The following is a 26274-nucleotide window of genomic DNA, read 5'->3' as shown; positions in this document are numbered from 1 at the left end:
TTAGTCAAGGCTCATAATATCGTAGGCACAAAACAAGTACTCACCCGACACTAGTACATAAATGCGAACCGGCGGTCTGGTACTGTACCATTTCGTATTAATCGAACGTCACGCGTCACAGGAGGGTCCAAAAGTTCGAAATTTCGGGGGTAGTCACGACTCACAAGGCCCAAGTTCGAAACCGTCTCGCGGGCGCTTGTCAGCGCCCGCTCAGTTTGGGCGTAGAAGTACCCAAAAGTCGATGATGGGTTCGAACTTTCCGGGCCGTCACGGACGGCCCGGTCAAAGTTCGAATCCACCGGACCAAACTTTCCGTCACGCCCCAAACGGCGGTTCGATCAATTCGAAATGGTACAGTAGAGGAGAAGTAGCGTCGGCGTTCTAGCCCCTAACCCATGTGCATGCCCCACAGTGGTCTGTCAAACTTTCAAACTCCGAAAGACTCAAGTCGTGTAGTTACTATAAACGTGCTCCTCCTCCACCTCAACAGTCAGCCCCATCCTCAGGCGACGGTGCTACTCGTTGAAACCCGCGCACAAGCCTGCTCGCTTTCCACGCAACCAGTCGGTTTATGGGTTTCTGCTTAGCAAACATGCCATGGGCCTTGATCAAAGATTCTTCGCTCAATGTGGATAAGTATCGGCCTTAACTTAGCGGCACCACCATTGAGTCGCCCGCGCCACTCGAGATCGAGCTGAATGTCATGAAGGGCGTCCAAGGCACGCCCGACAACGGCGTTGACGAGTGGTCTACCAGGCAGACCGCTTGACGGTGAGTCAAGATCCACTGCCTCGGCCCTCCATGCACTACTTAACTTAAAGTCAGCCTACCCCTGCAGGTGCTGATTGCGTTCATTTCGAAGACTTATATCACCTTTCATTCGCGAATCGTCCGATGCGATACTGTCACTCAGACGCAAGTGTGGTCATGGCACGGGATTTTCTGCACTAACATTTGGTTGGATCTAACTGCAAGCGCGCTCCACCATGACGTCACTCGTTCAACATGCCACTCTACGTTCCCAAACTAAAATGTATCGACCGGCGCAAAAGAGCGCATTCCTGCGTCTTCCGCGACACATCCACACCGTCTAGAGCATGGCGATCGCGGCGATCGCGGCCGCTGCACCGGCGACGAGCATCGCGCCGCCCGCTGCCGGTGCCGCACCGTTGAACTGTCCGGTCGCGCTCGCCTGTGCGGAGGACGCGGAGCGCGACGCAGAGAGCGTCGCGCTGCTGAACGCCGACAGCGCACTGCTCGCGATGGACGCCGCGCTGGTGGTGATGGCACCCGCAACGCTGCTAGCATCGGAAAAAATGCTAGACAGGTCCGAGGCGACGCTGCTGGAGGCGTCCGTCGTGACGGTGCTGTCTGGAACAGTGGAGACGCCGTCTGTGGTGGTCGACGCGATGACGGAATCGGTGGTCGACGGAACGTCGGTGCCGGAGACGACAGCGGAGTCGGTGCCCGATGCGGCGGCGGAATCAGTGGTCGACGCGGAAGCGGAACCAGTAACCGACGCGGAAGCGGAGACGCTAGTGGACGGGCCGGGGGCGTTGACCGACGGCTGTGCGAGCGCGAGGTCCCCAGTGCACTGCGCGCTCCAACCTGTGCCAAGGGTAAAGGGGTCAGAGTGGCGGAGAGTCAGGGTGAGAGAAGGAAGGCTTACGATTGAGGGCGGCCTGCGCACTGCCGAGGTCGACGGCGCCGCTGTCGACTAGGCACTGGCTGCATGTGCCGGATGCGTTTATGAGCCCCTGTGCACATAGGCAGGCGACGTCGTCTTCGGCGCATGCCTGGAAGGAATGCGCACAGAGGTCAAAGCATTTCGCACCAATCGGAGCGCATCCCGTGAGGCGACTTACGCTTACAGTCGTGCCGTACACCGAGCAGTCGCCTTCGCACTGGAAGCATTTCATACTTAAGTACTGTTATTAGCAATGAAAGGGAGTCCCACCAACCGCAGATGGGATGGTGATCGAGCTAAGATTGATCTGGCGCGCGACCTTCTTGACGGTCCCGTGGGCATGAGCGTGAACCGCTACACTAGCAGGTCAAGCGCTTGAAGCTACGTATGAAAAGAGGACTCACCAGCGACAGCAGAGAAGACGGAGATGGCAGCAAAGACCTTGGAAAACATGTTGTAAACAGCTTGACGAACGAAAGACAAGAGATAATGGTCTGAGGTGAGTGCCGGATTGAAGGTGTGCTCAGGTCTCCGTGTATTTATATCCATGAGACGGTCAAAAGTGGCGTTGTAATGGTCGAGTGAGAGAGGAGGGTCCCTAGTATCGAGCTTGCCTTGCAATGCATCGAAAGCGCTCCATTGAAGATGTTTCTGCGTTGCGCCATTTCCATCCACAGGGTGGACTTTAGAACCTGCCCTCGAATGGAGGTCAGCGAACGATCGGCAGGAGGATGATTCAAACCGACATATACATTCTGAAGCCTATTGGGCCGACCCCTGGACTAGTCGCGCATTCAGAGCCAGATTCTAGATGCATTGCCCTCGCCCGCTCACTTGATGCGTATCGCGGGGCCCAAGTACTTGCTGCGGCCCGTGGTGGGCGGGTGGGGCACGGAAGGGAAGGGCATGTGATGACGTCAATGGTGTTCGGGCGCCAAACGCGACTCGCGCCGCACGCACCGTCCTTGCTGCGCGATAAAAGCGATCTGCCCGCTCCACTCTCCCATCCCCCGCTTTCTCCCCTCCACCTCCCCCGCTATGCAGAACGACTCCGTCTCAATATCTCGCGCGACCTCCATATCTCGGCCACGCAGCCGTGCGGGCTCGACCGTCTCCCGCAGCCAGTCGCTCATCCGCAAGAACATTGCCCCTCACGACCTCCGCCCGTCCGATATCCTCATCGAACGCTTCACCGCATGGAAGGCGATCGTCAAGCAGCTCATCTCGTACTTCGAGGGTATCGCAGACATCGAGAACAATGTTGCCCGCGAGATGACGAAGCTCGGGGCCGTCATCCAGGTCCCCTTTCGAGCAGGGAACCAGTTTTTGGGCGAAGGTGGGCTCCAGGTACGTCTCTCTCTCCCCCTCTGCCTCGTATATGCGCATCAAAGTGCCCCTAGGACATTTTCTACGGCATTCGCGACAAGACGCGTGCCATTGCCGATCAGCACGCCAACCTCGGACGCACTGTGGACGGTTCGATCGTGCAGCATTTGCAGAAGCTCAGAACAGAGATTAAGGCGCACATCAAGGTGAGTCGCATGTTCACCGGCCGTCTTCCCTTATCAACGCGTCATTCTCTCTAAGAACATCCAAAATGACACGGGCAAGCTTGCGACGTCCGTCGCGAAAGAGCGCGAGCTCTCCGCGAAGTTCATCGGCGACTTGGGTACCAACATCTCCGTCCTCAAGAATACTCCCCTCAATGTCACTGCGCGCACCGACCCCTACGTGGCCAACCAAGCCGTAGCTCGTCAGCTCGTGAAGCAAGTTCACACCGAGAACGCGCTCCAGAAGTCCCTGCTCCTTACCCAAGCGTCATCCGCGATGTTCGAAGCCTCCCTCATTCAAGCACTTCAGTCAGCATGGGCAACCTTCGCAGAGTGGAGAACGCGCATGGACACCGCCATTGGGGAGATTTGGGGCCACCTTCAGCGCGACATGTCCGCCCTTCCTCCTGATCGCGAATGGATCTCCTTCGCTGCGCGCGAGGACCACCTCGTCGACCCCGAGACGCCCCTTCGCGACCCCCAGGTGATTAACTACCCCTCGAAGGACGACCCGAGCGTCATCCCCGTCCACACTGGTCTCCTCGAGCGCAAGAAGCGGTACACCCGGACCTACCGCGAGTCTTACTACGTCCTCACCCCCGCCGGCTTCCTGCACGAGTTCACGTCCTCGGACCCGTCCATCGCGGACCGACCCCAGTTCTCCCTCTTCTTGCCGATGTGCACGCTCGGCCCCCCGAGCCCAACAAGCGGCAAGAGCCACAAGTTCCACATCGAGGAGCGCAAGGATGGGTCGGGCACGACTCGCTCGGGCTCGCTGCGCGGCCTTCGGGACTCGATCACTCGGCGGGGCACGGGGAGCGGGCGGGCGTGGGCATTCCGCGCGCGGTCGCACGAGGATATGATGGAGTGGTGGAATGACATCCGGATGCTCTGTGCGCGGTACCTCGTCGCGAGCGAGGCGATGGAGCGGTCCGGGCCGGTGCACGCGGCGGTGCGCGCCGCGGGCTACACGTCCGAGGACGAGGGCGGGGAGACGGAGGACGAGGGCTCGAGCGTCGAGGAGGAGGCGCAGGAGGACGAGGACGAGGACGACGCGGTGTTCGTCGAGGCGCGCGACGGCGAGGAGGAGGCGGGCCCGCCCGACTACCAGTCGAATCACGGGCACGGCGCGCTGGAGTATGGCGCGAACGGGTACCCTGTACGTGGACGCTCTGCGCGCGCTGAAGGTTGAGGCCTGGCGTCTCGCGCTTTGGCGGTGGGACGAGGCTGACGAGCGCAATCCAGGTGGACAAGAAGCCCTGGGCAGGGGGCGAAGAGGGCGCGAACATCTCGCGCGGCCCTAGCAAGCGGCAGCAGGAGAAGGCGCCTGAGGGCCGTCCTCCGCATGTGCCGCATGACGACGACGCGACGCCTGTGGCAGAGAGTCGGTTCATGGAGCAGCTATAGCGACGGTTTTGAACATTGGACTGGGTTTGGGGACGTGAAGTTGCGCCTTTGGATCAAGCATGGATTGTAGTCCTCGATGTATTGGTCGGTTTTCCTCCAGGACGTGGTCTCTGTTTCTTGTATAACTGTACTTACTGCTCGCTAGTGCCACAGCTTTGGACGATACACGCTGCTGTTGTATGTGCGAGCGCCGATGACGTCAATGAATATTATCAGTTTTCACAACAGACCCAACCTGTCGCAAGTTCCATCTGCCCGCCCATCTGTCCAGCACCGAGGACGCGTTCTGCTACACCGCACGTTGTTTGTCCCTTCTCCTGCCAATACTCGTCGCGATCTAGCATACTAGCAAGAGAACCGGCGCAACATCTTGGGCCTATCCGGTCAAGCGCGAAGGACCGGCGCCACTCGTCCCCGTTTGTTTGTTTGTTTGTATCCCATTTATCGCCCGTGAGGGCGGAGCCCTATGGTAGGCGGTACGTACGGTAATTACAAAGCGGGGAGGGCTAGCGCATACGGGGAGGAGCTCTCGTCCCCGTGAGGCAGCACCGACCGCGCACATCGGGAACGCCCCCTTCAGCTTCAGGTCTCGATGCGCCCGACTGCAACTCAGGCCCAGGCTGCAACATCTCCGGCGAGCTCGCGGCACGGGCGGCACGAGTCCTGGTGCGCTACTGCCAGGTGAGCACGTCCGGCTTCGTGCCTCTTCGCGCTCCTCCCGATTGCTGACATCGTTGCTTGCTGCTGTTCATCAAGAGGCTCGGGTCAGTCTCGAGCCGCGCGGGTGGTTCAAGCTAGGAGAACACGGGTCGTATTTATAGCGTTCATCAAGCACATCCAGCCTTGCTCGACGCGGCGGAGCAGTACATAGTGGGTCATTGGGGTCAGGTTGGGAATGTCTTAGGCTACGGCGGAGCTAATCATTCTTTCAGATCAAGAGCATTCCAAAAGCATACCTGTTTCAACGTTTCGGATCACCCTCTGGAGTGAAGGAAGACAACAATTTGTTGTTTTTACCGACCCGGTGGACAAGGCTCCGGCACCAGCGCCTGTGTTGTGCTATTCCGCCGATCTTGTCGTTTTGTGGACAATACTGATTGTTCTCTCCGCACAGTTCCTAAACTCACCCTCGTAGCGAGCTGTGCGGCGTGAATCCCAGATGGGCCCAAGGACCCACAAACGCCATCGTTAAAACGTCTGCAGTCGGTGGCGCACCACTGCACCACATCCTCATTCCTTCCACGATGTCAGAAGACCCTCGGCCGCGCAAGAAATCAAGACTCTCCATCGACAATGACTCCGAAGACGTGGACGACCGTATGGACGTAGACGACGATGCCGGTCCGTCCTCGTCATCGACCAACTCGCCAGCCCCGCCGCATGCCCCAACGCCACCACCGAAGAGGCGACGGGCGAGGCGTTTAGTGATACGTGGCATCCAGGAGCTACCGGCTGAGCTCCGTGAAAAGGTGCGTTAGCCATGCTCCTCCTTCGCCCGCGCCAGGACGCCGATCCCCGCCAGATCGTGGCGTACATGCACCCCCGGGACCTCGCCAACCTGGTCCGGTCCAGCGTGATGTGCTCGTACTACTTCCTGCAACCGCACATGGAGGACGCGTGGAAGATCGCGTTCGAGAATGCGTCACCGGACGTCCCACGGTGCCCGGAGTGGGTGAGCTCGTGCGCGTGGGCTCACCTGCTGTTCACGCCGTACTGTCATGTGAGTATAGTTCTCTCGCCGTTTCGTCTGTTGTCTGACACGGCAAAAATTTAGGACTGTGCTTGCAGGACGGACACGGTAGTCTGGCCTTGGCTCAAACGGTTTTGCGAACCTTGCGCTATTAAAAAGTGCGTGTCTAGTCGCCTTTGCGGAGTTCGTCAAGATGATGCTCACCGCATCTACAGCTCCTACGATCATCGTACAGCAAGACGGCTGTTCACTGATGCCACCGGGAAATCGCACCTGTGGAGCTATCTCCAGCCGTAAGCACTCGACGCGCGCGCAAGGTGCTCTGTGTTCTCATGCTCTTTGTCATAGTTATGCCTTTGGAGATGGAAGCCTTAGGTACTACAAGGTGCACTTAGAGCAAAGCATAAACGCGCATACGAGCAACACGCCGAATGATCTTCGCGACTTGACAACGCTGTACTCATCTAGACTGGATGTTCGTAGGCTTCCGTTATCTCCGCTTCAGCGCGTTGGCTTATAGTGCGTCTGATAGATCGTTCCCGAGTGCGAGGGTTGGCATCGGGATCTGCTCAACACGCAGCGTCTGGAACTAGAGAAGAAGGTGGAGGAGACGCGCGCGCAGCGCTTTCAAGAGTAGGTGCCCATGCGCAGAAAGCGGCAGACGAGATACTTACTGATATCGATCCAGTATCACGGACCGCCTCGCCTTGTCAAACAAATGGAGCTCTGAGATCAAGGCAATGGGACAAGACGAGATCGATAAGCTGGCGGCCCTCCCTGTGGTAAATCGGCCCGTCAAGCTTACTAAGAGGGGCAAGTCCAGTTGCCAGTGATACTCGCTGTCATCTCATTTCTCATTCCTATATTCCTTCTCAGGGTGGCTAGATGCGTTCTACGTACTCGACCCTTACCTGGCCGAACGCCGCATCAGACGCCTATGTGCAAAGCGATTTCCTATCCTCGATGACGCCATCGCCCAGTACTACATCCCGCAGTACCCGCGCACCCCAGACTCGCACCGCCGCCTCCGCTTCATCGACTTCGCGCTCGCCCAGCCCATCCGCAACCTCATACTGGCTGCCGACGGGCCGGAGGTCACCGCCGTGGACTTCGTCGTCGCGATGGGCGACGTGGAGCGCACATGGACCGACAACCGTCTAGAAGCCCTGCGCCTCACCGTCACCGCCGCGATGACCCGCGCCAGGCTCCGCTTACCCCTCGACGGCACACAAACGGACGTGCTCGACCTCGCGATCGGGAGCACGTTCTACTGCTGGTCGTGCCGGACGAACCTGCCCAGCCCGCACGCGGCCGCGCTCCACTCCTGCTGGACGTACGACCACGGGCCGGAAAGCCGCGCCCGGCGCCGCGATGTCTACGCCGCCGTCGCGCTCGGCAGGCAGTTTCACCAGCGCGAGGACTGGACCGCGCGCTGGACGGGCATGATTGGCGCTCCGCGAGAGGTGGCGGAGCACGAGCTGCGGCGGGTGGACGTGCACAAGGTGCAGTGCGTGGTGAAGCTCGTGCGCGCGCTGGGGATGGACCCCATGTGCGCGACGGCGGAGGAGGCGCGCGCGTGCGAGGGGCGGGTGGTCTGCCGGACGTGCGTCGGGAGGGCGCGCAGGGCGAACAAGGGGGAGACGAGGAAGCGGGGTCCGATGGCCGTCAAGGTGTTCTGCTGGGAAGCGGCGGTGCGTGCTTTCATGGTCGTTGCGCTTGAGGAGACTGATTTACGATATGCTCAGATCCTTCACCTTGAGGAGCACCGAACGGGAAATATCACATGGAAGCGCGTCCCCGAGGTGCACATGGACGCCGTCCGCCAGGCCGATGCCGAGGCAAAAGTCCGCGCGCGGGAGTTGGCTTCGAACTGTGGCTCATTCTGGGTGTGCTCGATGTGCCCGTACGAGGCACGCACATCCAATCCTGAACGGCACTGGGAATCGAGGTGAGATGCAGCTTGCTAGAGCGTCATCGCGTACGTAACTCTGATCCAGTCTTTCGTGCAGTCACAGCGCGGAGGGTATAGAAGAGCCTATGTCAAAAGCCTGGCTAGATCGGAGTCGAATGTACTGCCGCCCTCTCTATGAGTCGTCGTTCGCGACCCCGGTCGTGATGCAGCTGGACTTGTGATTTGAGTCGTCGTTGTGGCGGGTGTATGCTGACTGGTGATCCATGCCCCCGTGCGCCGCGGTCGCCATTTGTTCCTTTTTCGAAGTAGGATGTTGTCCATGATGAAGCAGACCATGTCCTACCTTTCCGGCTCGTTGGGCAAAGATATCGCGCTCTTTATTGAGACTCAGAGAGCATCTAGTTACATAGTAACGATAAGCTAGTACTTACATGAGCGGTAGTCGTCGTTATGTACCTGTGTCGCACTCGTTGAAGATGCCAAGTGAATTTGAACTCCGCTTGATCACGTCATCTCCGATTTTCGCGGCCACAGCGCGGCCAGCACAAACTTGGAACTACTGTTCCTCTCGTGAGCTTGCTGTGTGAACCTTTGGCCGGAATAGACGTTGTAGCTACTGTGAAAGATATGTAAGTTGCTTATGGAAATCCCTTTCGCAGAAGTCGGTACGTCCTCCGCATTTTGCGCCCCTTCTGTATTTGAATATCATCATAGATCTGCGCGAGAAGCTCTATAATCGTGACACTGTTCTATCTTTATTGGGAGATTATTCCATTATTCGCTTAGAGACTCCCAATCGCACTCATGACAGTTGACAGGAAGCAGGGAGAAGCAATACACGCGGCCAAATGCATAAGACAGTCAAAATTGACCGCGACGCCGTTCAGAGATCTCCCCTACGACGGATCCTCTCGTATCGATCATGGCGCAATGTTCGTCTCCGTGAGTCGCAGCCCTGTCTATAGATCAAAACCAAAGCTTACATGCTTAACAGGGTATATTCTTTGAACCATGACGTCGTTATCGAAATCCTTCGAGGTGTCTCCTTTCAGGACATCTGTATCCTCTCAGCGACATGCCGCTCTTTCAGAGACATCTGCAAGCCGCTCATATTTAGTGAAATTTCTGTGGAGCTTGACCATTTCACCCTGGGTGCATCTATCCCGAACCCGCTGTGTTCATTCGTCAGGTGAGTACCTTCGTCGTCAAGCGTCCTTTGAACTGCATTGAACCCACATGAACTAGATCCATCACGGTCATGGTTACATGCTCGCAGGGAGTTCCATCGAACAACACTCTCGTTTCTTGTCACACACCCTTCAACACGACGGCATTCATCAATTTCCTCAAAGACTTCACCCGTATAGAATGTCTCGCATTCAAGTTCTTGGGAGCCCTCGGGCATGCCATTCCCTGGGCGTTGGTACATGAGGCGTCGCTACTCTCACGGTTGCGCCACCTCGAGGTCGACGGGTTCTATCTATATCGAGAACCAGATCATGTTGGGATGATGCCTGCTCGAAGGAGTCTCCGAGGGTCGTTGACCTCTTTCGCGTACAGGAAAGGCGACTTTCGCTCTGCACTCGCTCTCTCTTCTGAGCAACCCGCGATAGAAACCGCCGTCCAAGCCCTCCACGATACGCTGGAACGCCTCGTTCTTCCCACAGAGTCGGCGCCCGTCCAACTCATCTCCTCTCTCCCATGGCCACATCTTCGAGAGTTTTACCTCAACGGCGCACGATGGACGGACCCCAACGCCTCTCCTCTCACTCTCTTCGTCGGAATGTCACGTCTCCGAGTCCTCGTCTTGGATTTGATTGACGACCCAAACTGCGAAACCGCTCCACCAGTCTGGCCGCATCATATCTCCATGTCGAAGTCGTTCCCTTGGCCAGAACTAGAGCGTATCAGTATCTCAAACCCCACTCCAAGCGACCAGGTGTACGCGCATCTCCCACAGACGTTGCGCTCTCTCTCTCTTCGGCCGTACCCGCACCACTGCGTCGCGCTGTGGAAGAAGCGAAAGTTCACGTACACTTTACGTCACGACGACCCTCGACTGCATTCTCCCCTTCCCTCCGCTGAAACCGTCCAGCGCATCCTCGATTCTTGCTCCTCCATCACAGGCCTACGCGAGCTCTCGCTGGAGTATCGTGCGGACGGCACGGAACAGGAGATGTTTAGGACGGCGATCGACAAGTTTCCTCACCTCCGGACGCTTGAGGTACATCGGTATCGCGACACCAGTCGGCACGAGGGAACGCCTGACTTTGTGAGCACATACCCCGCAGCATATCCCGACTCGTGAACCAGCGCGACTAACACTGCACCTCAGGATCTGCTCGCCGGCGCTTTTGAACGCTTAGGCCACCTGCGCGTCTTGAGACTTCACCTCGACCTGCCGAACGCAGTCGACCCAGAGCGCCCTATGTTCGGGATCAAACACGAAATCCTTCGAGACGTGTTTTTCGAGAGCGTGGATCGTGCGGCGAGGCGCTTCGCGCTGATTTTGGCGCGCGTTAGTGTTCTGGAGGAGATCTGGGTGTACCACTCCGCGGAAGGAACTCCAGCCTGGCGGATATACGATCTTACGAACTTTGGGTCTGCAGGAAGCGCGGATGGGCGGGTTGATCTGCGAGTACGTGGTGCAGATGTACCGTATGATAGGAAGGGATATATGTTGTATTAGGTGTACGGCGCTCAATGGAGCTGTCGCTTCCATTCTGCCTGCACCTTTAATCTCGGAATGTATCCGCACGTATCCAGACATGACGGCCAACCACACTGTGTGCCCCGGGCTCCCTTGGGTGGTGGAATATTCACCGCTCAAGCCGGCGCCTCCGCCACCGACGCGTCAACTATCCCACGACCCGCGACGCGCATGTCACGTGGCGGGCCGCGTGCTATACACGCGCCGTGGCCGCTCCGGCGCCAGTGCGTCAGCCCCTCTTTGGCCGCCTCCACCCGCACCCTCGCATCGACTCGACCCAGGTCTTCGCGAGGGCGCAGCAACGCGTCTTGTCCCGCGTCCACGCCCATCCTTCCACTCTTTCCTTCCCTCTTGGCGTCCCAGCGACTGCCACGAAAATTTTCACAGCCCTAACCACCGCGCCCCCGCCACTCCCGTGGCACCCTTCACGCGACGATGACCACCGCGACGAGGGCTCCCTTGTCTCTCCTCACGTCCGCACGGTCCTCGCAGAACACCCATCACGTCGGGGGAAGCTACCGTGGCTCGACCCTCGTGTGGCATGACCACGTCAACATGAACGACGGCTTCCGCGAGGCAGCGGAAGCGACACGCCTGCTGTTGGGCAACGCGCTCGCCAAAGCGAAACGTGCGGTCTCTATTACGCCTCAATGACACTCTCATGGTGCTGACCACAGTCCTTTCAGCGGTTGTCATCACTGGCGGTATGCGGATTACTACCCACCGCCGGCCGACACCTGTCGCTGCCACGACACGCACCTCCCGCCTCCTGCAGGACGAAAACAGAGCCGTTCCCGTCCAAAGTCAGCTTGAACTGGAATTTTGGAAGGCCTGTATACTTACATCACGATGCCCAACAGATCGCAGGATCGCCCCACTCCCGAGACCTAGGAAGTCGAAGGCAAAGAGGGCGCCAGCCCTGGAAGACTGGACAGCAGATTGTGCGCCTTCTTCCAGAAATTCCTTGGAGTAGTTCTGACTCGCTCCACAGACGTCTTCGACGATGATTCGTCGCCCTTGTTGCCTGTGAAGGTGCTTGGCCAAACGGAACGGCTGGAGGTCTGCCACGTGGATCGTCTGGTCTCGTCTTCCCCGCCGCTGCCACCTGTGCCCGAACCTCTGTACAGCTGCAACTGCGTCGTGCAGCGCGCTACGCCTGGAGCCGCACGTCTTCTACGCCCAAGCAAAACTCAGCCACGCGGGTGGACGCCACCTGGTTCCTCTCCTCTCTCCGCCTACCGCCAGCCCACACCGTTCTCTCTCTTCGACGCCCTCTGCCATGATCAGCCTTCCCTCCTACCCCGTCCTCTCAAAATCCGCCCCCTCCCACGCACGCTCGGCAGCGGGCGCGCTGCCGGCCGCGTGTCTCCCTCCCTCCGCCATGCGCTCACCAAACACCGCATCCTCCGCCGCGTTTCGTACGCCGGCCTCGAGGACCCGGAGCTCGATTTCCTCGACGAACGCAGCATCGACTTCGTCCTGGACACTCAGGCCGCCCTCCACAGCGGGTTCATCCAGCCCCCGAACCTGCAGGCCTTCGCTCGTGGCGCTTCGGAGCCCCCACGGAGGGGCACGCCGGCGCGTTCGATGAAGTGGGGTGCGCACCGTCAGATGCCGTGGAGGGTAATGGACTACGCGAAGGCGGCAGAGCGGATGCTTGAGCGGCGGCGTGCGGCGGACCTGAAGCGGCTTTGAAGCCCGAAGCCGATCTCGCCATCCTTGCTGCTGCTGCGGCGGGCAAGCGGGTGCTCCCCGCGGACGTGCCTACACATGCGCTTCGACGAGATGGGCAGTGACGAACTTTGACGACTTCACGACTTGCGACGACGCGTCCCTTCCGCACTTTATGTTTCCCCACGACGGCTCGTCTTCTTCTCCCCGACGGTGTCTCTCTTGCCGCTGTATCTGTAGATAGTGTATTCTGTACATATCACTCATCACCGATCACCCCCTCCCTCCTGCTTCTTTTATCCGCCTCTCCACCCCGGTCTCCGTCATCTGCGTACTTTGGCTGTTCGCTGTGCTTGTTATCGCACTGTTTGTCGCCTAGTTACCATGCCCCTCTATGACATCCCATTCTTCCAACCTCGCGCCCGTCTCAAATCGCTCCCATGACGCCAAAGTCTGCCAGGGATCAAGGAAGACAGGCAGTTGTCCACCTCGTCAAGCAGTCGCCCGACGGCCACGCAAATTGAGTTCGAGAAGTCTCATTGTCCCGAGCGCGGGAAAGAACTTGTTCATGTTGTTTCGAGAGCGTAAAGCCCCGGCGGCCGGCCCGTGGAGAAGCACCAACGCGTGTCACTAGTGTTTGTCCGTCACACGTGTCGCCCCGGGATGGCCGAAAGGGAGAACAATGGGTCACCAGCCCGTGCCGCCGATGCAGCATGTTCGCACAACCCTGGCTTAGTGTTCCGGCAGCCGATGTTTGGAATCTTTGACCAATGGGCGGCGACATTGTGGTATAGGGTGTCAATTGTCATTCGTGCCGTGTTCAACCACCGCATGGATCCAATCGCTGAGTGAAGGACCACGGGCGCAGTCCGACAGAAAGGCCGTTCATACTAGTACTCGTGACTTTAGTAGCCTTGGATACCAAGACGGAGCGCCGAGGACGGGTACATTTACTACGTAACACGGGGAGACCTGCAGGGCGTGTCGGGGTTCATGGAGTGCCGTTCGGCTGAGGTCTTGCCGGAATTCCGAACACTCACCAGTACGAGGTATAATGGCAGTGAGGGGACGCACGAGCTGTGTTTCCTTCCAAGTGTTCAGGCACGCTGCATGATCTCTGCAATGCCATGGAGCGGCGACTGTTCCAAAGTACCTCGCTTATGTGTTTCGTTCGTGGTATATTGCGTCAGCCCCGTGCACTTTGTTGAATGGGCATTCAACCAGTTGAATTCCAATGGCGCGCGTGCTATAAATCCGACCGGTCCCCCACCAAACGTCCTCCCCACCATCATTCCCCCGCACTTGTATCAGAACCCCTCTGTTGTATCACCGTACGTAGGCTCGTCACATATTTATCATTGCTTGGATTAAGGAATGCTGAAGATAACGCTCAGATTTTATAATGTCTTCTTTCGACACTGCCGCCTATTATTCCACCGCTGTGGCCACTACTCAGCCAGAGCCGGCGACCACTCAAGGCACCGTAGGGGCACTTCGTGCCGTGTTCGACTGGAACACCAGCCCGAGCTTGGACATCGCCGATTGGTCTGATTCCTACGAATCAGAATCAGAATCCGAATCCGAGGCGTCTTGGTCCTACCACTCGGAGGCGGACGACGAGTTGTCCGAGGACGAGTACCCTTGGAGCTCTGAAGACGAGTACAGCTCAGAGGAGGAGTTCAGTTCGGAGGATGATTCCGAGGTGGGCACTCCCGTCGGGTCCGACAATGAGCCAGCCATCGTCTACGAGGAGTACCCGTCCAGCGACGAGTAATTGCTCTTCTTTGTGGTACCTTTTCATTGCGCCCATTCTCATTTCACGGTAGTACATCTCCTTGACATATGCCGCTCCCATTTTTCACGATTCCGTCATGTTCTCTCTATGCCATTATCCTCTATGATTCCCTCTCTTTCAGAACCATACCGCACCCTCTCACGTACCACACGCATTACCACATCACACGGACTATCTCATCCCTCGGACTAAAAAATCTCAAGGATCACCATCTTCATGTAGCCAGTAGCCTCTCACATCACACGAGTTGTTTGTTCCACATCATAGCATTTATCCTCCTGCCTTACCAAAGATATCTCGTCCGCCAGAGTGTTCTCGATTACCCGCTCTGCACAAACATCGATCAAATCAGTCCCATTGTGCGCCATACGACTCCATCGCGACAATGGTGCAATGAAACTCCACGGCATGTTCAGAAATACTGCCGACGTGATGTCGGGACCGCACCCGGCTCCCGAGAGTACAATGGGGAGCGTCAACGTGTGAGCCGCCATCAGCGGCGGCGGCGGCGTCGGTTGACACTCCGCTGCGACTATGGCGCTCAAGTAGTTCCAACCACCTTCCATCACCTGCACCAGAACGATCGCACTCCGACCTAGACATTCTGTTTGCCACAATTCCCTCACAAACACTATGAGTGTTCTACTCAAGCGGACTTCGTACGACGCTTTCGGTGCCACTGGGGCTCGTGCCCCGAAGCGACAAAAGCTGGACCACTATTGGGGTAGATAGTCCATTCATATCTCTCGCGAACAGTTTCTAAGACGCACCCATTTTAGATGCACCTGTTCCAACACCTGAGTTCAAAGGACAGAGAACGTCCGAAATAATACCTCTCCACGCCCTCGTCCTAACCCACGAGTTCTTCCGGTACGTCTCGATCACGTCCATCACACAACGACCACTGATATCCCATCCACTTCGCAGACGGCTACCCAAGCTGCCCCCCAAGGGGAGGTCCAGGTTCGCAACAGAGTTCCACAAACACCTCGACCTCAACGCGACCGGGCACGCGGCCGAGCAGCCCGAGCGCGGCGCCGGCGCGCAAGGCACCCCCGCCCCCCGCACGCTCTCCCGCCTCCGCCCGCCCGCGACCGTCCTCCCCAAGCGGTGGTACCTCGTGCACTGCACGGGCGACCCCGCCGCGCCGCCGCTCTACTTCCTGCCCGAGCTCCGCCTCGGCTCGCACGCCTTCTACCGCGTCCTCCGCGAGACCCCGACGGGCGCCCTGCGCGGGCCGGCGCCGGCGCTCGACAGCATGCACGTCGTCGTCTGCCCCGGGAACGGGCCCGAGATCCACGAAGACGACGTAGAAAGGGAAGACGAGGAGGGGCGCGCGTGCCGCTGCGCGGAGCTCGGGCCGCGCGGAGGGCGCGGGTTCCTTCCTGGCCTGACCACGCCGCACGCGCTCCATTGTCCGGCGGGGGAGCGGTGGTGGGAGGGCCGCTTCGAGCCTGGCCCGTTTATGAAGGCGTTGTGGAAGGTGCACGCCTACCATGCGCTGAGGCTTCCGAAGACGCGGAAGGAGAGGAGGGAGAAGAACCTGCCGAGCAGGACGGGAGGCGGCCTCGACTCGCGGCTCAAGGCGGCGGTACGGGACCCGAAGAGGAGAACGAGTTGGGAGGAACCGGTGCGGATGGCTGCGTTCGGGAGTATCGAGGCGTTGGAAGAGGCAAGGATCTGGCGAGTGGTGCGGCGCCGCGCGTTGGACTGCTCCCAGACCACGCAGAGACTTGTACGATGACGCCTATATCGTCTGCAACTGTCTTTGTAGACGTGCAGATAGTCTTCGTACAAGAATGCAAGGACTTCGATAAATTCGAGTACTTATACATGATGTCCGATAGTAGTATACAAGATCTTCGGAGAGAACGAGTGACGAGTCGCAGCGCAGTCACGGGTAAGTGGACTGGCAGCGGTAGATACAGACGGGGTTGTGTCGGGTGGTCCAGGGAAACAGTGATCCTAAGAGAGCGTGAGTAAATGAGGAATCGGGGTTGACACTTGACGAGACAGAGCATAACGATGCGACAGAGACGAGACAACAAACTGGGGGACGAGAAATGGAAAGCGATAGCGAGAGTGTGTACAGAGGGTCTGATGGATGGAGATAGAGATGAGAGAATAAGAGTAGAGCATATAGATCGTGAGTCGTAAGGATCGTGAGGTGAGATATCAAAACGCAGAGCAAGAGAAGCGGGAGGAGAGCGGTACGGAGTGAAAGCGAGATACTTCGTGATGGGATCGCTGGGGGTTCGGTGATGTCTTAGTCCTCCGAAGAGGCTAGAACGAGATGAGTGATGTCCAGAGGGAGACTGGAGCGGTGACGGTACCACCTCCGATTGCGAGCAATTATACGAGTTGGAACGGGCGAAGGCGGCTCGCGCGAGCGAACGTGGAGGCGCGGCTCGGAGTCCTGGCTGACGGGACGTGGCGCGTGCCGGAGCTTCTTGGGCTCGATTTGTTGGGCGAGTTTCCCCTGAATGCTCTTGCGCGCCTTCCTCAGTGCCGACCTGGTGTCGAGACCCTTTGGAGGAACACGCGGCACGAAAACGCCCGACTTGTCGAGGCCAGTACGGCTACGGAACTCGGGTTCACCCTCACAGCGCGGGAATGAGCACTTGAGAATCGGGGCGGCCACGTCGCCAGCACGACTGACGCGTTTCAGACTACTCACGAAGCTTGTCAGAAAATGAAAAGCGTTTCAGGCGCCATGTAGACGTACCATTTCATAAAGTGCACCTGGATCACAGTCTCGTACAACGTCGTAGGAATGATGCGCCGCCGAAGAGGTAAAGTGCCCTGGTAAAAGCAAGACAGGTATAGAGCACCAGCGTTGAAGTCAATGCCGTAGGCGCGGACCATCTCGATCTCGGCGGATGCAGGAGCGTCAATGGGCGGAGCACATGAGTTCGGCTTATGATCTACGCGCAGGATGAGCATCTGCTCAGTATACACGAAATGATCCTGCTCACCGTCGCGATACGCGGTGGTGGCCGCGAGGGTGGCCATCGCATAGTTGTATTGGTTGATAGCGTCCTCTTCGCCCTCGTCGTCGTGAGAAGCACCTTGTAGCTCAGCAGGAATACGCGAGTTCATGGAATAGTGCATAGCGAGTGCCATCGCTCGTTCCGTCTCTTCGTCTTCATCCTCTGTAACCTCTTCGACAGTGACGTCTGAAGTTGCGGAGCGGGGGCGACCCAAGATCAGCCTCCGGATTTCACAGAGATACGATGGCTTGCTTACCGGAATCAGAAAAGTATCCTTCGTCAGAGTAATCGAGAGCTATGTAGCGGAGGCCACCACTGACAGTGCGGGTGAGGGGGACGCCGAAGGGAGGGCCTTTGGTTGACTCAGTGGCTGATGCGGGTGGTTGGAAAACAAGAGCGGGATTATTACGGCAAAAAGACTTACGTTCGGTTTGTTTGGGAGAGGGTAGCACGTTGACAGTGGTAGCTGATTGGAAAAACGTCAGCGACGAGGATGAGAATGGTAGAGAGAAGCCATACAAGATTGCGTTCCGGTCCCAGGAACGGCCAGAGCGTGAAGTAAAAGCACGGCGAGTGGTCCCGGGACGGAGGGTAGGAGTGGTCCGGCTACGGACATTTTGAGGGAACGAGGGAGGAGGGAGGAGGGGAGGGGAGGGAGGAGGGAGGAGGGGAGGGGAGGGAGGAGGGAGGAGGGAGCAAGAAATAGAAGTGCACAATTGTCCTGCAGAGTGGGGGAGGGGACGGATGGTGTTGGAGGGCGCCAACCGACGCGCGGGCTTTAACGTGCCTGCCGCGTAAAGGCGCTCGCTTGAAGCTCTCTGTTCGCCCACCAGGCGGTCAACAAAAGCCAGACACGTGCGGGCATACACGTCGATCACGTGCGCACGCGTCATGGCGGCCGTTGGACGAGAGGGTGGTCAAGGACAAAAAACGGCCAAACATGCACAAAGTTCCCGAGTAGGCGGCCCGGGCGAAGAACGCTCTCCAGTTGTGCTTGTCGCTGCCCTCGACGACGACTCGCCACGCTGTTCTGCTGCCCGCTTTCATGTCCTTGTCGTTCGACGTCAGCTTCATCGTCCCGCGATCAACCCACTCACCGTTGCTGAAGACACCGGCCACCTCAAGTCGCAGGACAACGTTTCATGGCGGGAAAGGACGTGGTGGCCTGGAGGGTCGGTCGGTGGATAGGCGTCCGTGGATTGCACTGAACGTATTTTTCGCACTCCGCGTATGTCTTTGTCTTTGCCTCGTTTTGTTTTTGCGTGTGTATGCGCCCATTCAAACGAGCCATCCTGCGCGACTGCGTGAAGTCTGCTGAATGCGAGGGGCCTACGGCAAGACGAGCAAAAGCTGGTTCCAGAACCGACGAAAGCCGAGTCGGGACGTAGATATGCTGTCTGTGCAGTCAGTGTATGCGGCAAAGACAGGAGATGCCGCCTGACAATTGATGAAAGTGCCAGATGTGGACGGGGTACCCACGGCCGATTCAACGCCCAGGTCAAGTTCGATTCGGTGAGCTCTCCAATGTTCAGTCTGTCTCAAGCCTCTTTCCGATCATCTAAATCCTCCGTAGGTCAATGCAGGTCTCTGACTTTCCGCAATGCACTCCGATCGATCGCCCATGAACTTCGGTGTCTCGTCGCATGTGCTCGTTCGAGTTACTGGGCAACAACTTTTGGTCGGGTGCGCTGCCCCTTCTGTCCTGGTCAACAAAAACGCTGAATGGACTCTATCTAGGGCATCACAACGCTCGCAATGAATGCGTTGTCGAGGATTGCCACTACACAAATGACCGAGCCCACGAACACCAGCAACCGTGTCAACAGCAGCGCCGCTGTGAACCGCCGCTCATCCATGTCTCCTCTGTTCCGCTTCCTCTCCATTTCGATCCTCCAACCCCGTCCTCGCTGCAACGCGTCCGGAAGACCGCCGCGAGAGCCGCCGTCGGCCGCCATCAAGTCAGCCGCAGGTCGGGCGCAACGGTCGGTCCAAGCCCGCGGGGACGACGAACGGCCGAAAGCCATATGTAACGAAGCGGATGTCATCTGCGCGTCCGCACGAAGGAGGGCAGAAAGGCAGGTGCGTGAGCACCGTCGTACCTCGCAGGATCGCACGAGAGAGAGGCACTTGCCACCCAGTGTCCGGAGGCGGTCTCCGCAGAGCCCGAAGCTCTCCGTGCGCTCCGTCGCGTCTGTTTTCCGAGCCGCGACGCGAGTGTGGAGGGGATCCGTGCGTTTCCCGGGCAGCGAGAGAGGCGTGCGGGGGGTGGTCAGCGTGCTGCAGTCTGGGGGGCTCGCCGACAGTGGCGTACCTGTACTTCGGTGCCGGCAGGAGCGGACGATGCCTTGGACATTGTAGAAGACGAGGTCGTCTCCAGTCTTCGAGTCGGACTTCCAAGAGACTCCTGCAGCAGGCCATGTCAGTTTGGGTGCTTCTCTTGGCGCAGAGACTCACCGTCAACATGTAGCCCGCCGAACCCAACGACGAAAACGGCGGACGAGTCTTCCTCGAGGCGGGGAACTCGCTTTCGCAAAGGATTCACTCGCTTGTGTTTTCGACTCTTCTCGGGGATGGGCATTTTGTCGGGTGCGAGGTATCGGGTGGTGGTTGGGAGCGGCTCCGCGTCTAAGTAGAGACTGGCGCTAGACGGTATTCGGGTGGTCAGAGAAGGCTCGGAGCCAGGACGGATGACTCACGTATGCGCGGTGGACCACGATTTGTGTTTCTGTTCCTGCGCCGCTCGACTGCTGCTCGGCGGTCTCTAGCAGCAGTCGAGGAGGTGCGCCCCATATATATTTTTCTGTCGCGCGCGGCCACAATCTTGCTTTGTTGCTGATGGGCCACAGCCAAAAGCGATTTCAAAGACAAGTATTACAACGCCATACGGTCATCTAAGCGCATGCGTCATGCACCGTCGCTGCCGAACGTGGCGCTACCCGTCGAGTCCAGCCCTCGAGGGGCAACGGGGACACGCCGCGGCTGGACGATGGCGACACGGGTGCGCAGAATCTGGCCTTTGCGCGATATTCAAGCTCCATAATCATCACAAGATGCAAGTGCCGCAGCGGCCCGTCTGAGCATGGAAGGACTGGCCGATCGCTGAAGCGCACTGCGGTTGGTGAGTATCGACTTGTTGATACTGTATCGGTAGTCACAAACGATAAAAGTTCCAGGTCTCCCTGTTCGCTTGCCGAGCCAGCCAGCGGAGACAGAGTATCACAAGAGATTGATAGACAAGCGTTATATTCTTGGTACGTATGTTACATGATAGCATCTTGATAAATGACATGCGACGGGAACTCGATCCTGGGTTCAGGGGCACGGCGGCTTGATTGAGCAGGACCACGCGAAACGTACTACCAGGACCTTGCGGTGATTGACGTTGGCACCGATGCGGGAGCGCAGGTGGACAAAGAAGCTGGGGAGTTCGTCAGCTCCGAAGGGAGTATTGGGCCGCAGGGCTCCATGTCTTCGTCGTCTTCGGCGTCGCTGGACGACATGGAAATGTCGATGTTGCAGTCCGAGACGTGAGTGTCTTCCCCGTAGAAGTTCTCAGCAGCGATGCTCGGACCTCTGGGAACGCCCTCGCTCACGAGCGGGTGCTTGTCCCAGTCGGCGTCAGACACACCTGATAACAGAGCATCAGCGACTCCCCATAGTATCCAGTGCAAATAGACGAGCACTCACAAAACGCATCGATGTCTTCCTGCAGATTTCCTACTACACCGACCTCGAGCGAGTTGGGGGAGCTGTTCTGAAGGTCGATGGAAAGCTGTTCGCGGAGATGGGGGTTCTCTGTGCGGACGAATGAGAAGTTTCTCGTGGGCGACAAGTTTGGTGCGTGCGTACCGCGGGCGATCTGCTCCGTCAACGAGGTATATTCGCCGAGAGCTGAAGAAGGGATGGCACCATTTATGATGTTATCGAGTCCATCCGTGCTCGGGTCCACGGATAGAAATCCTGCGACTGTTCACCGCGTCAAATCGAGGCCCGATGATGTTGAGAGCAGAGACGAACCGAACAGTGGTGCAGCATCCACGAATCCCTCCGGCTGAAGGAGATCGGGTTCAAATGAGATTGGTCCTGATGATGGCAGGGGTTTAAGAAGATGCGCCGAGGTGGGAGACGAAAACCCAATTTTCGGCTGCGGCACAGGCGCAGCAATGTGGTCAGACATCGTGTTGTCATAGTCTCCGCCCATGGCCATACGTTCTGCAGGATGATTAACACAGCGTATAACGCGAGTCATAAGAACGAAACGGGATCCAAAAGCATACATTTACTCACCGTGCATCCCCGAGCTCGAACGCTGGTGATCTGGCCACCAACCATCCTGGCCACCCGCGCCGCGATCACCTTCACCGTCGCTCCGCGGGCTCGCGGGCTCCAGTTCCTCGTAAGACCTCTTTGATTTTATGGAGTCAATACGAGAACCGGTATGCTTCTCGATACGTTCTCTCACCAAAGATTGAGCGCGAACAGTGGTAAGGTGCGGCTGGAGGTCGCGCTCGTGGAAGGAGGGGATACCGGCGAGCGGGCGGGAAGACGGCGGGTCGGACGGAGAGGGCGTAGCACTTGGTCCCATGCTGTAAAGGGGTGGTGGACGATACATGATGGAAGCGGGAGACTTCCCTGTCGTGTGGTGGATGCAAGAAGGGGGGCTGCCTGGGGCAATTTAGCTACAGACGCGGCCGTCCATCGTTCGCACGTGACTGGTTGAGTGAACAAAGGAACAAGTGGCCGTCCGACTGCGGCCCAGATGGTCACTGTAGAGGATAGACTTCAATATCTCATAAGTCTCCTAAATAACCTCTCTGCATGCGGAGATTTACGCACCGTCGTGCGATTCACGATGTTGCGCATTGTCGGGCGTAGTGTTCCTCTTGATAGTGGACGCGCCTGCAGCGGATCTGACGCGTCGCGTCTCTTCATCATGTGATCGCGATTTTCTGGCGTCAACCACCCACACCATTGCCAAGCGAGCAGGGACTCCAAGGTCAGAGCGACGCGATCTGGCCAACGCGCAGACGTGCAGGTGCGCGGCCAGTATACAACACAGTATACAACAACACTCGATTGATTCTCAAAGTACGACAAAAAGTTAAGACAACGGTAATATACCAACACAATATCCGGTTATAGCGTAGTGACGATCGTGGCGCGAGAGCGGCCGAGGCCCGAGGTGGCGGGGTTCAAGGGACGGGGGTGGCGTGAGGGGACCCCGGCGCGGGCGGTATGATACACATGCGGGGACGTTCAGTCGTTGAGTGGCGCGGGGGGTGCGGAGGTACGGATGTGCAGGAGGCGCGGGAGGGAATGCGGGTAATGGGAGTGATACAAGGGGTGTGCAGCGGGCGGTGGCCCGAGACGGATTGGACAGCGCGATGCTGGGAAGGAAAGGTTGACTAGGGTTGAACGCGTCTATGAGGTGGTGATGGTACGATATGCGGGGCGTAGACGTCGTGGAAGAACCCAGAGAGACGTGGCGTGGGACGTGACGTCGTTATCGTGGAAGATCACGCGAGGGCGGCGTATGGTAGAGGAGAGAGAAAGTGCGCAGTCAAGCGACAGAGGAAAGGAAATCGGAGGAGAGTGGAGATCGGCCGGGGCGAGAGAGATTCTCTTGCATGCGGCGTCCGTACAGCGTGCAGCCTTCATCGAGAAGAACGGGGCTGGTGTAGCACGGGGCATATCTGCCGATGCGCTCGCACCTGTCGTTGATCCTGAGTGATCGCATCTGATCAGCACCCTCCTCAGGCAGAGGAAAAGGAAATGCGTACTCGAGCTCGCACTTGTGGCGGAGGAGGCTGTAGTGGAGCGTTGGCTCAACAGGATGCGCCCGCTCAATGGTCGTGTTTGCGCCTTGGAGAAGTGTGGAGTTGAGGCAGAAACCGGTGACGCGTTCCTCTGCCCAGTCATGGAGCATCTTGTCCTCGAGCTCGCGAGGCAACGAAGACATGGAATCGGAAGAGGAGACGGCGGAGAGCGAGGAAGAGGAGGCGGTGGAGATCGAAGATGACGACGAAGAGAGTGCATACACTGCAAAGGATACGGTCCGATGAGCTTCGATCGGCTGCGCGAGCGCAAAAAACTCACAACTCCTCGATGGTGCAGGAACAGTATAGCAGGCGCCAAAGATCGCCTCCTCGACTTCTTTGCTGGGATCGCGGGAGTCGACCAGGACGCCGGGGATGGTGGATAGCGCCACTTGTGCGATCAGTGCGTGCAGGGCGTCGCCACTGGTGAACTCGGCGCAGGCGAGGGCGAGGGCGATGTCCTCGTCGGTGACGCCGCGGGTGTCCTTGTCGGGGTCGCCACCCCAGCGGCAGACGGGGCTGGTGGGCGTCGACGGAGGGGATGGAGACGGGTCGAGGTCTGGATGAGAATGGACGGAATGAAGTGATCGAATGATCGGAGTCAAAACAAGCCAGGAATTGTGCGCAGCGGACGCACCGAACAAGCGCGGAGCTTCAACGGGCGAAGCCGGCGTCGGGCGCTTGAGAAGGCTGTTCGCCGCGGAAGCTGCGGGGCGGGAAGGTGAGCACGGGGAAAGCTGCGGGGAGGGCGGAACGTACGGGCGTCAAGGGTATCGGGGCGGAGAGGAGCAGGTTTGGAAGCCTGCCTTGTGGCGGGCTGCTGGCCGCGAGAGGCGTGGACGGGGCCCACAGGGCGCGAGGCCAGAGAGGCGGCCAGGGAATGGACCCCCCAACCGGCACTAGGGGTGGTGAGCAACATCGCCGCAGGGATTAGAGAGAACTATAAGGGCTTTGGTGTAGTGGAGAAGGGGAAGAGAGGAAGATAAGGCGTGTGGGAAAAAGAGGAGATGAGAGCGATTAGGCCGTGTTTGTGGCGTAAGTAGTAAAGGAGGAGGGAGATGCGAAGGAGACGAGGCTCCCCGCTATTACGAGGCGAGCGAGAGGAAGAGCGAGAGGAAGGAGCCGCAGCCGCGCAGACGGCGACGACGCGAGGTGGGCGGAGTGGGAGCGGAGCCCAGAACCGGCCGCGCCTCTCCCGCTGCCGCGCCACTCGCCCCTGTTCCCGCGGTCACATGATGCAGCCATCCCGGCACGAGCTCAACAAGACCGACTCGCTGCCATCGCAACCGCTCTGCCACGCGTCTCTCCAACTGTGCTCTTCGCCGACCGCTTTCTCGCCTGGGTTCCCTCTCCACCGACCGCGGTCCCACTCTGCGATCCAAACCGCCGGAAACAGGCACCCGGAGTCAATGTGGCCGTACCGCAAGCGCCGCTATGGAAGCTCCACCGCCTTGCATGACAGGGGTCATTTATGCCCACGCGTTTGTTTTTCCGCTCTGGCTCATCCCTGCATGAGCTCTGGGTCCAATAGCCGTATGCTTCCGCATCTCCGACGTGCCGGCGGTGCAAGTCGTGAACGTTGCATTTCACACACTGCTCCGGAGCATGTCAAATCGTGTTTTCGTCCTACGTCTGCGAGATCCCTCAGGTGAGCGGTTCGAGCACTGTTCTGTTTCGTCTTCATCCCGCATCTTTCCAGGAAGTTGACGTCTTGCGTTCGTTTTGAAATGCGTCTACGAACAGCACCAACCTCGGCCCCCGCGAATGCATATCCTGTATTGCAACTCCGATACATCCCGAGCATGGTGCGGCGCATATTGTCTGCCTCTCCGTGCGACGTGTCAGTCGCTGGTATGCTGCCTCCCGGCGGGTCCATGCGTCGCATCGCGTTCCCACGACGCATCGGCGCCGCCCTCGTACCAATAGCCGGACAGATGCTTTCGGGTGGTGGCCACAACTGCGTACCATGTCGCTTAGGCACATCGTGTCTCTCTACGCTTCTGGTTCCAACCATGAGGTGTCTTCAACTTACATCGCTTTCCGATGGCGCTGATGGCTGTATGGCAGGTTCCTCGCGCATGGGACCTCACGATTATATCTTAGCGCATGTGGTTCATCATACCTATCGGTATCGTTTACTTGCGCGCTGACATTTTTTACGGGTGTCTTGGGGGCGACCGCCCCTTCCACGGTACAGAGACAATCAGACGCGTATGGCACAAGTCCACTGCTACGAATGGCGCGTTTCACCTTTTCCCTGCGAGTGTGCAAGCTCTTTAGCTCTTGTCGCCCTATACAGAACGCTGAGTGAATACAGCTGCGGTGTCATGGTGGTTCCGTCTTCTCCGAACCATCCAGAGCCTTACGAACCCTGCCAGCAGCGTCGCATGGCCCAGGCAGTGTTATATTGGACGATAGACGTGGTATGCATCCTCCGCGGCGGCGGGGCGAAGAAGTAGAGCGAATGTCCACACTAGCAGTCACGGATGGAGCGCTGACGGCGGGCGGAAATACGCGCACGTTCGCAGTTGTATAACAACAGCCCATCTTTTCTGACGTACGTTAGTCTTCCTCACTTCACTACGCAGTTGCTAGGTCAGTTTTTGACATGCTCGCCTCTCCCTCAGCGATGCTTGCTGTTATCTTGGCTATTGCCTGTGAGCATAGGTTCACTAGTGATCGCTATCGTAAGGCTCATCACGGATTTGCATAGCTGTGTCCGCCGCAACATCAGGACAACTATCGCACAGGCGCCTGGCTCGCAGCTGGTTTCGGGCCAGTTCATCGACGATCGTGGCGGCATTCCCAGCTTGGTAAGCATTCCGCTCTTTTGTGTTCCCCGATATCGCTACCACTATACCTCATTGACTCACGTCGGCCTACGTCTTCGCGGGGCGGCGGGCGATAGCGATTTCTCAACCGAGCAGGCCGCTCTTGACGGTAAGCCGACTAGTGCCCTCAGCGCCCCCTTCACAACCTGACCAACATTTGTCTTCGAGGATGGACCGTGAACTGCGCTTCTAATCTCTGTCCGGCATCATCAAGA

At 58.3% G+C, this 26274-nt stretch overlaps 6 protein-coding genes across 6 annotated transcripts; 3 read left to right on the top strand and 3 right to left on the bottom strand.

Moving 5' to 3' along the window:
- Nucleotides 1-1090: 1090 nt before the first annotated feature.
- On the bottom strand, nucleotides 1091-2140 carry BXZ73DRAFT_76510 (uncharacterized protein; the record flags this gene model as incomplete). The annotated part of the gene is made up of 5 exons (XM_048022446.1): nucleotides 1091-1608; nucleotides 1670-1796; nucleotides 1866-1904; nucleotides 1962-2041; nucleotides 2092-2140. The coding sequence occupies 5 exons, from the start codon at nucleotides 2138-2140 to the stop codon at nucleotides 1091-1093; spliced, it is 813 nt and encodes a 270-aa protein (XP_047879325.1).
- Nucleotides 2141-2725: 585 nt separating this feature from the next.
- Nucleotides 2726-4644, top strand: BXZ73DRAFT_100096 (uncharacterized protein; the record flags this gene model as incomplete). Its single annotated transcript, XM_048014467.1, has 4 exons — nucleotides 2726-3034; nucleotides 3088-3219; nucleotides 3275-4396; nucleotides 4483-4644. 4 exons carry the CDS (start codon nucleotides 2726-2728, stop codon nucleotides 4642-4644), a joined length of 1725 nt encoding a protein of 574 aa, XP_047879324.1.
- A 4860-nt stretch (nucleotides 4645-9504) lies between these two features.
- Nucleotides 9505-10554, top strand: BXZ73DRAFT_44727 (uncharacterized protein; the record flags this gene model as incomplete). The annotated part of the gene is made up of 1 exon (XM_048019384.1): nucleotides 9505-10554. The coding sequence occupies one exon, from the start codon at nucleotides 9505-9507 to the stop codon at nucleotides 10552-10554; it is 1050 nt and encodes a 349-aa protein (XP_047879323.1).
- Nucleotides 10555-15055: 4501 nt separating this feature from the next.
- On the top strand, nucleotides 15056-16166 carry BXZ73DRAFT_76506 (uncharacterized protein; the record flags this gene model as incomplete). The annotated part of the gene is made up of 3 exons (XM_048022445.1): nucleotides 15056-15146; nucleotides 15202-15292; nucleotides 15350-16166. The coding sequence occupies 3 exons, from the start codon at nucleotides 15056-15058 to the stop codon at nucleotides 16164-16166; spliced, it is 999 nt and encodes a 332-aa protein (XP_047879322.1).
- Nucleotides 16167-16688: 522 nt separating this feature from the next.
- On the bottom strand, nucleotides 16689-22024 carry BXZ73DRAFT_100092 (uncharacterized protein; the record flags this gene model as incomplete). Its single annotated transcript, XM_048014466.1, has 13 exons — nucleotides 16689-17021; nucleotides 17165-17346; nucleotides 17398-17598; nucleotides 17669-17782; nucleotides 17837-17878; nucleotides 19724-19816; nucleotides 19867-20054; nucleotides 20770-21040; nucleotides 21100-21207; nucleotides 21262-21378; nucleotides 21430-21624; nucleotides 21700-21817; nucleotides 21875-22024. The coding sequence occupies 13 exons, from the start codon at nucleotides 22022-22024 to the stop codon at nucleotides 16689-16691; spliced, it is 2112 nt and encodes a 703-aa protein (XP_047879321.1).
- Nucleotides 22025-22972: 948 nt separating this feature from the next.
- BXZ73DRAFT_100091 (uncharacterized protein) lies at nucleotides 22973-24147 on the bottom strand (the record flags this gene model as incomplete). Its single annotated transcript, XM_048014465.1, has 5 exons — nucleotides 22973-23135; nucleotides 23193-23451; nucleotides 23509-23787; nucleotides 23866-23934; nucleotides 23988-24147. The coding sequence occupies 5 exons, from the start codon at nucleotides 24145-24147 to the stop codon at nucleotides 22973-22975; spliced, it is 930 nt and encodes a 309-aa protein (XP_047879320.1).
- Between the last annotated feature and the right edge of the window lie 2127 nt (nucleotides 24148-26274).

The sequence above is a fragment of the Epithele typhae genome (genome assembly GCF_022376455.1).
Source record: "Epithele typhae strain CBS 203.58 chromosome Unknown BXZ73scaffold_15, whole genome shotgun sequence".
NCBI lineage: Eukaryota > Fungi > Basidiomycota > Agaricomycetes > Polyporales > Epitheliaceae > Epithele > Epithele typhae.
The sequence above is the reverse complement of the archived record's forward strand: the minus strand, read 5'-3'. Positions and strand labels throughout refer to the sequence as shown.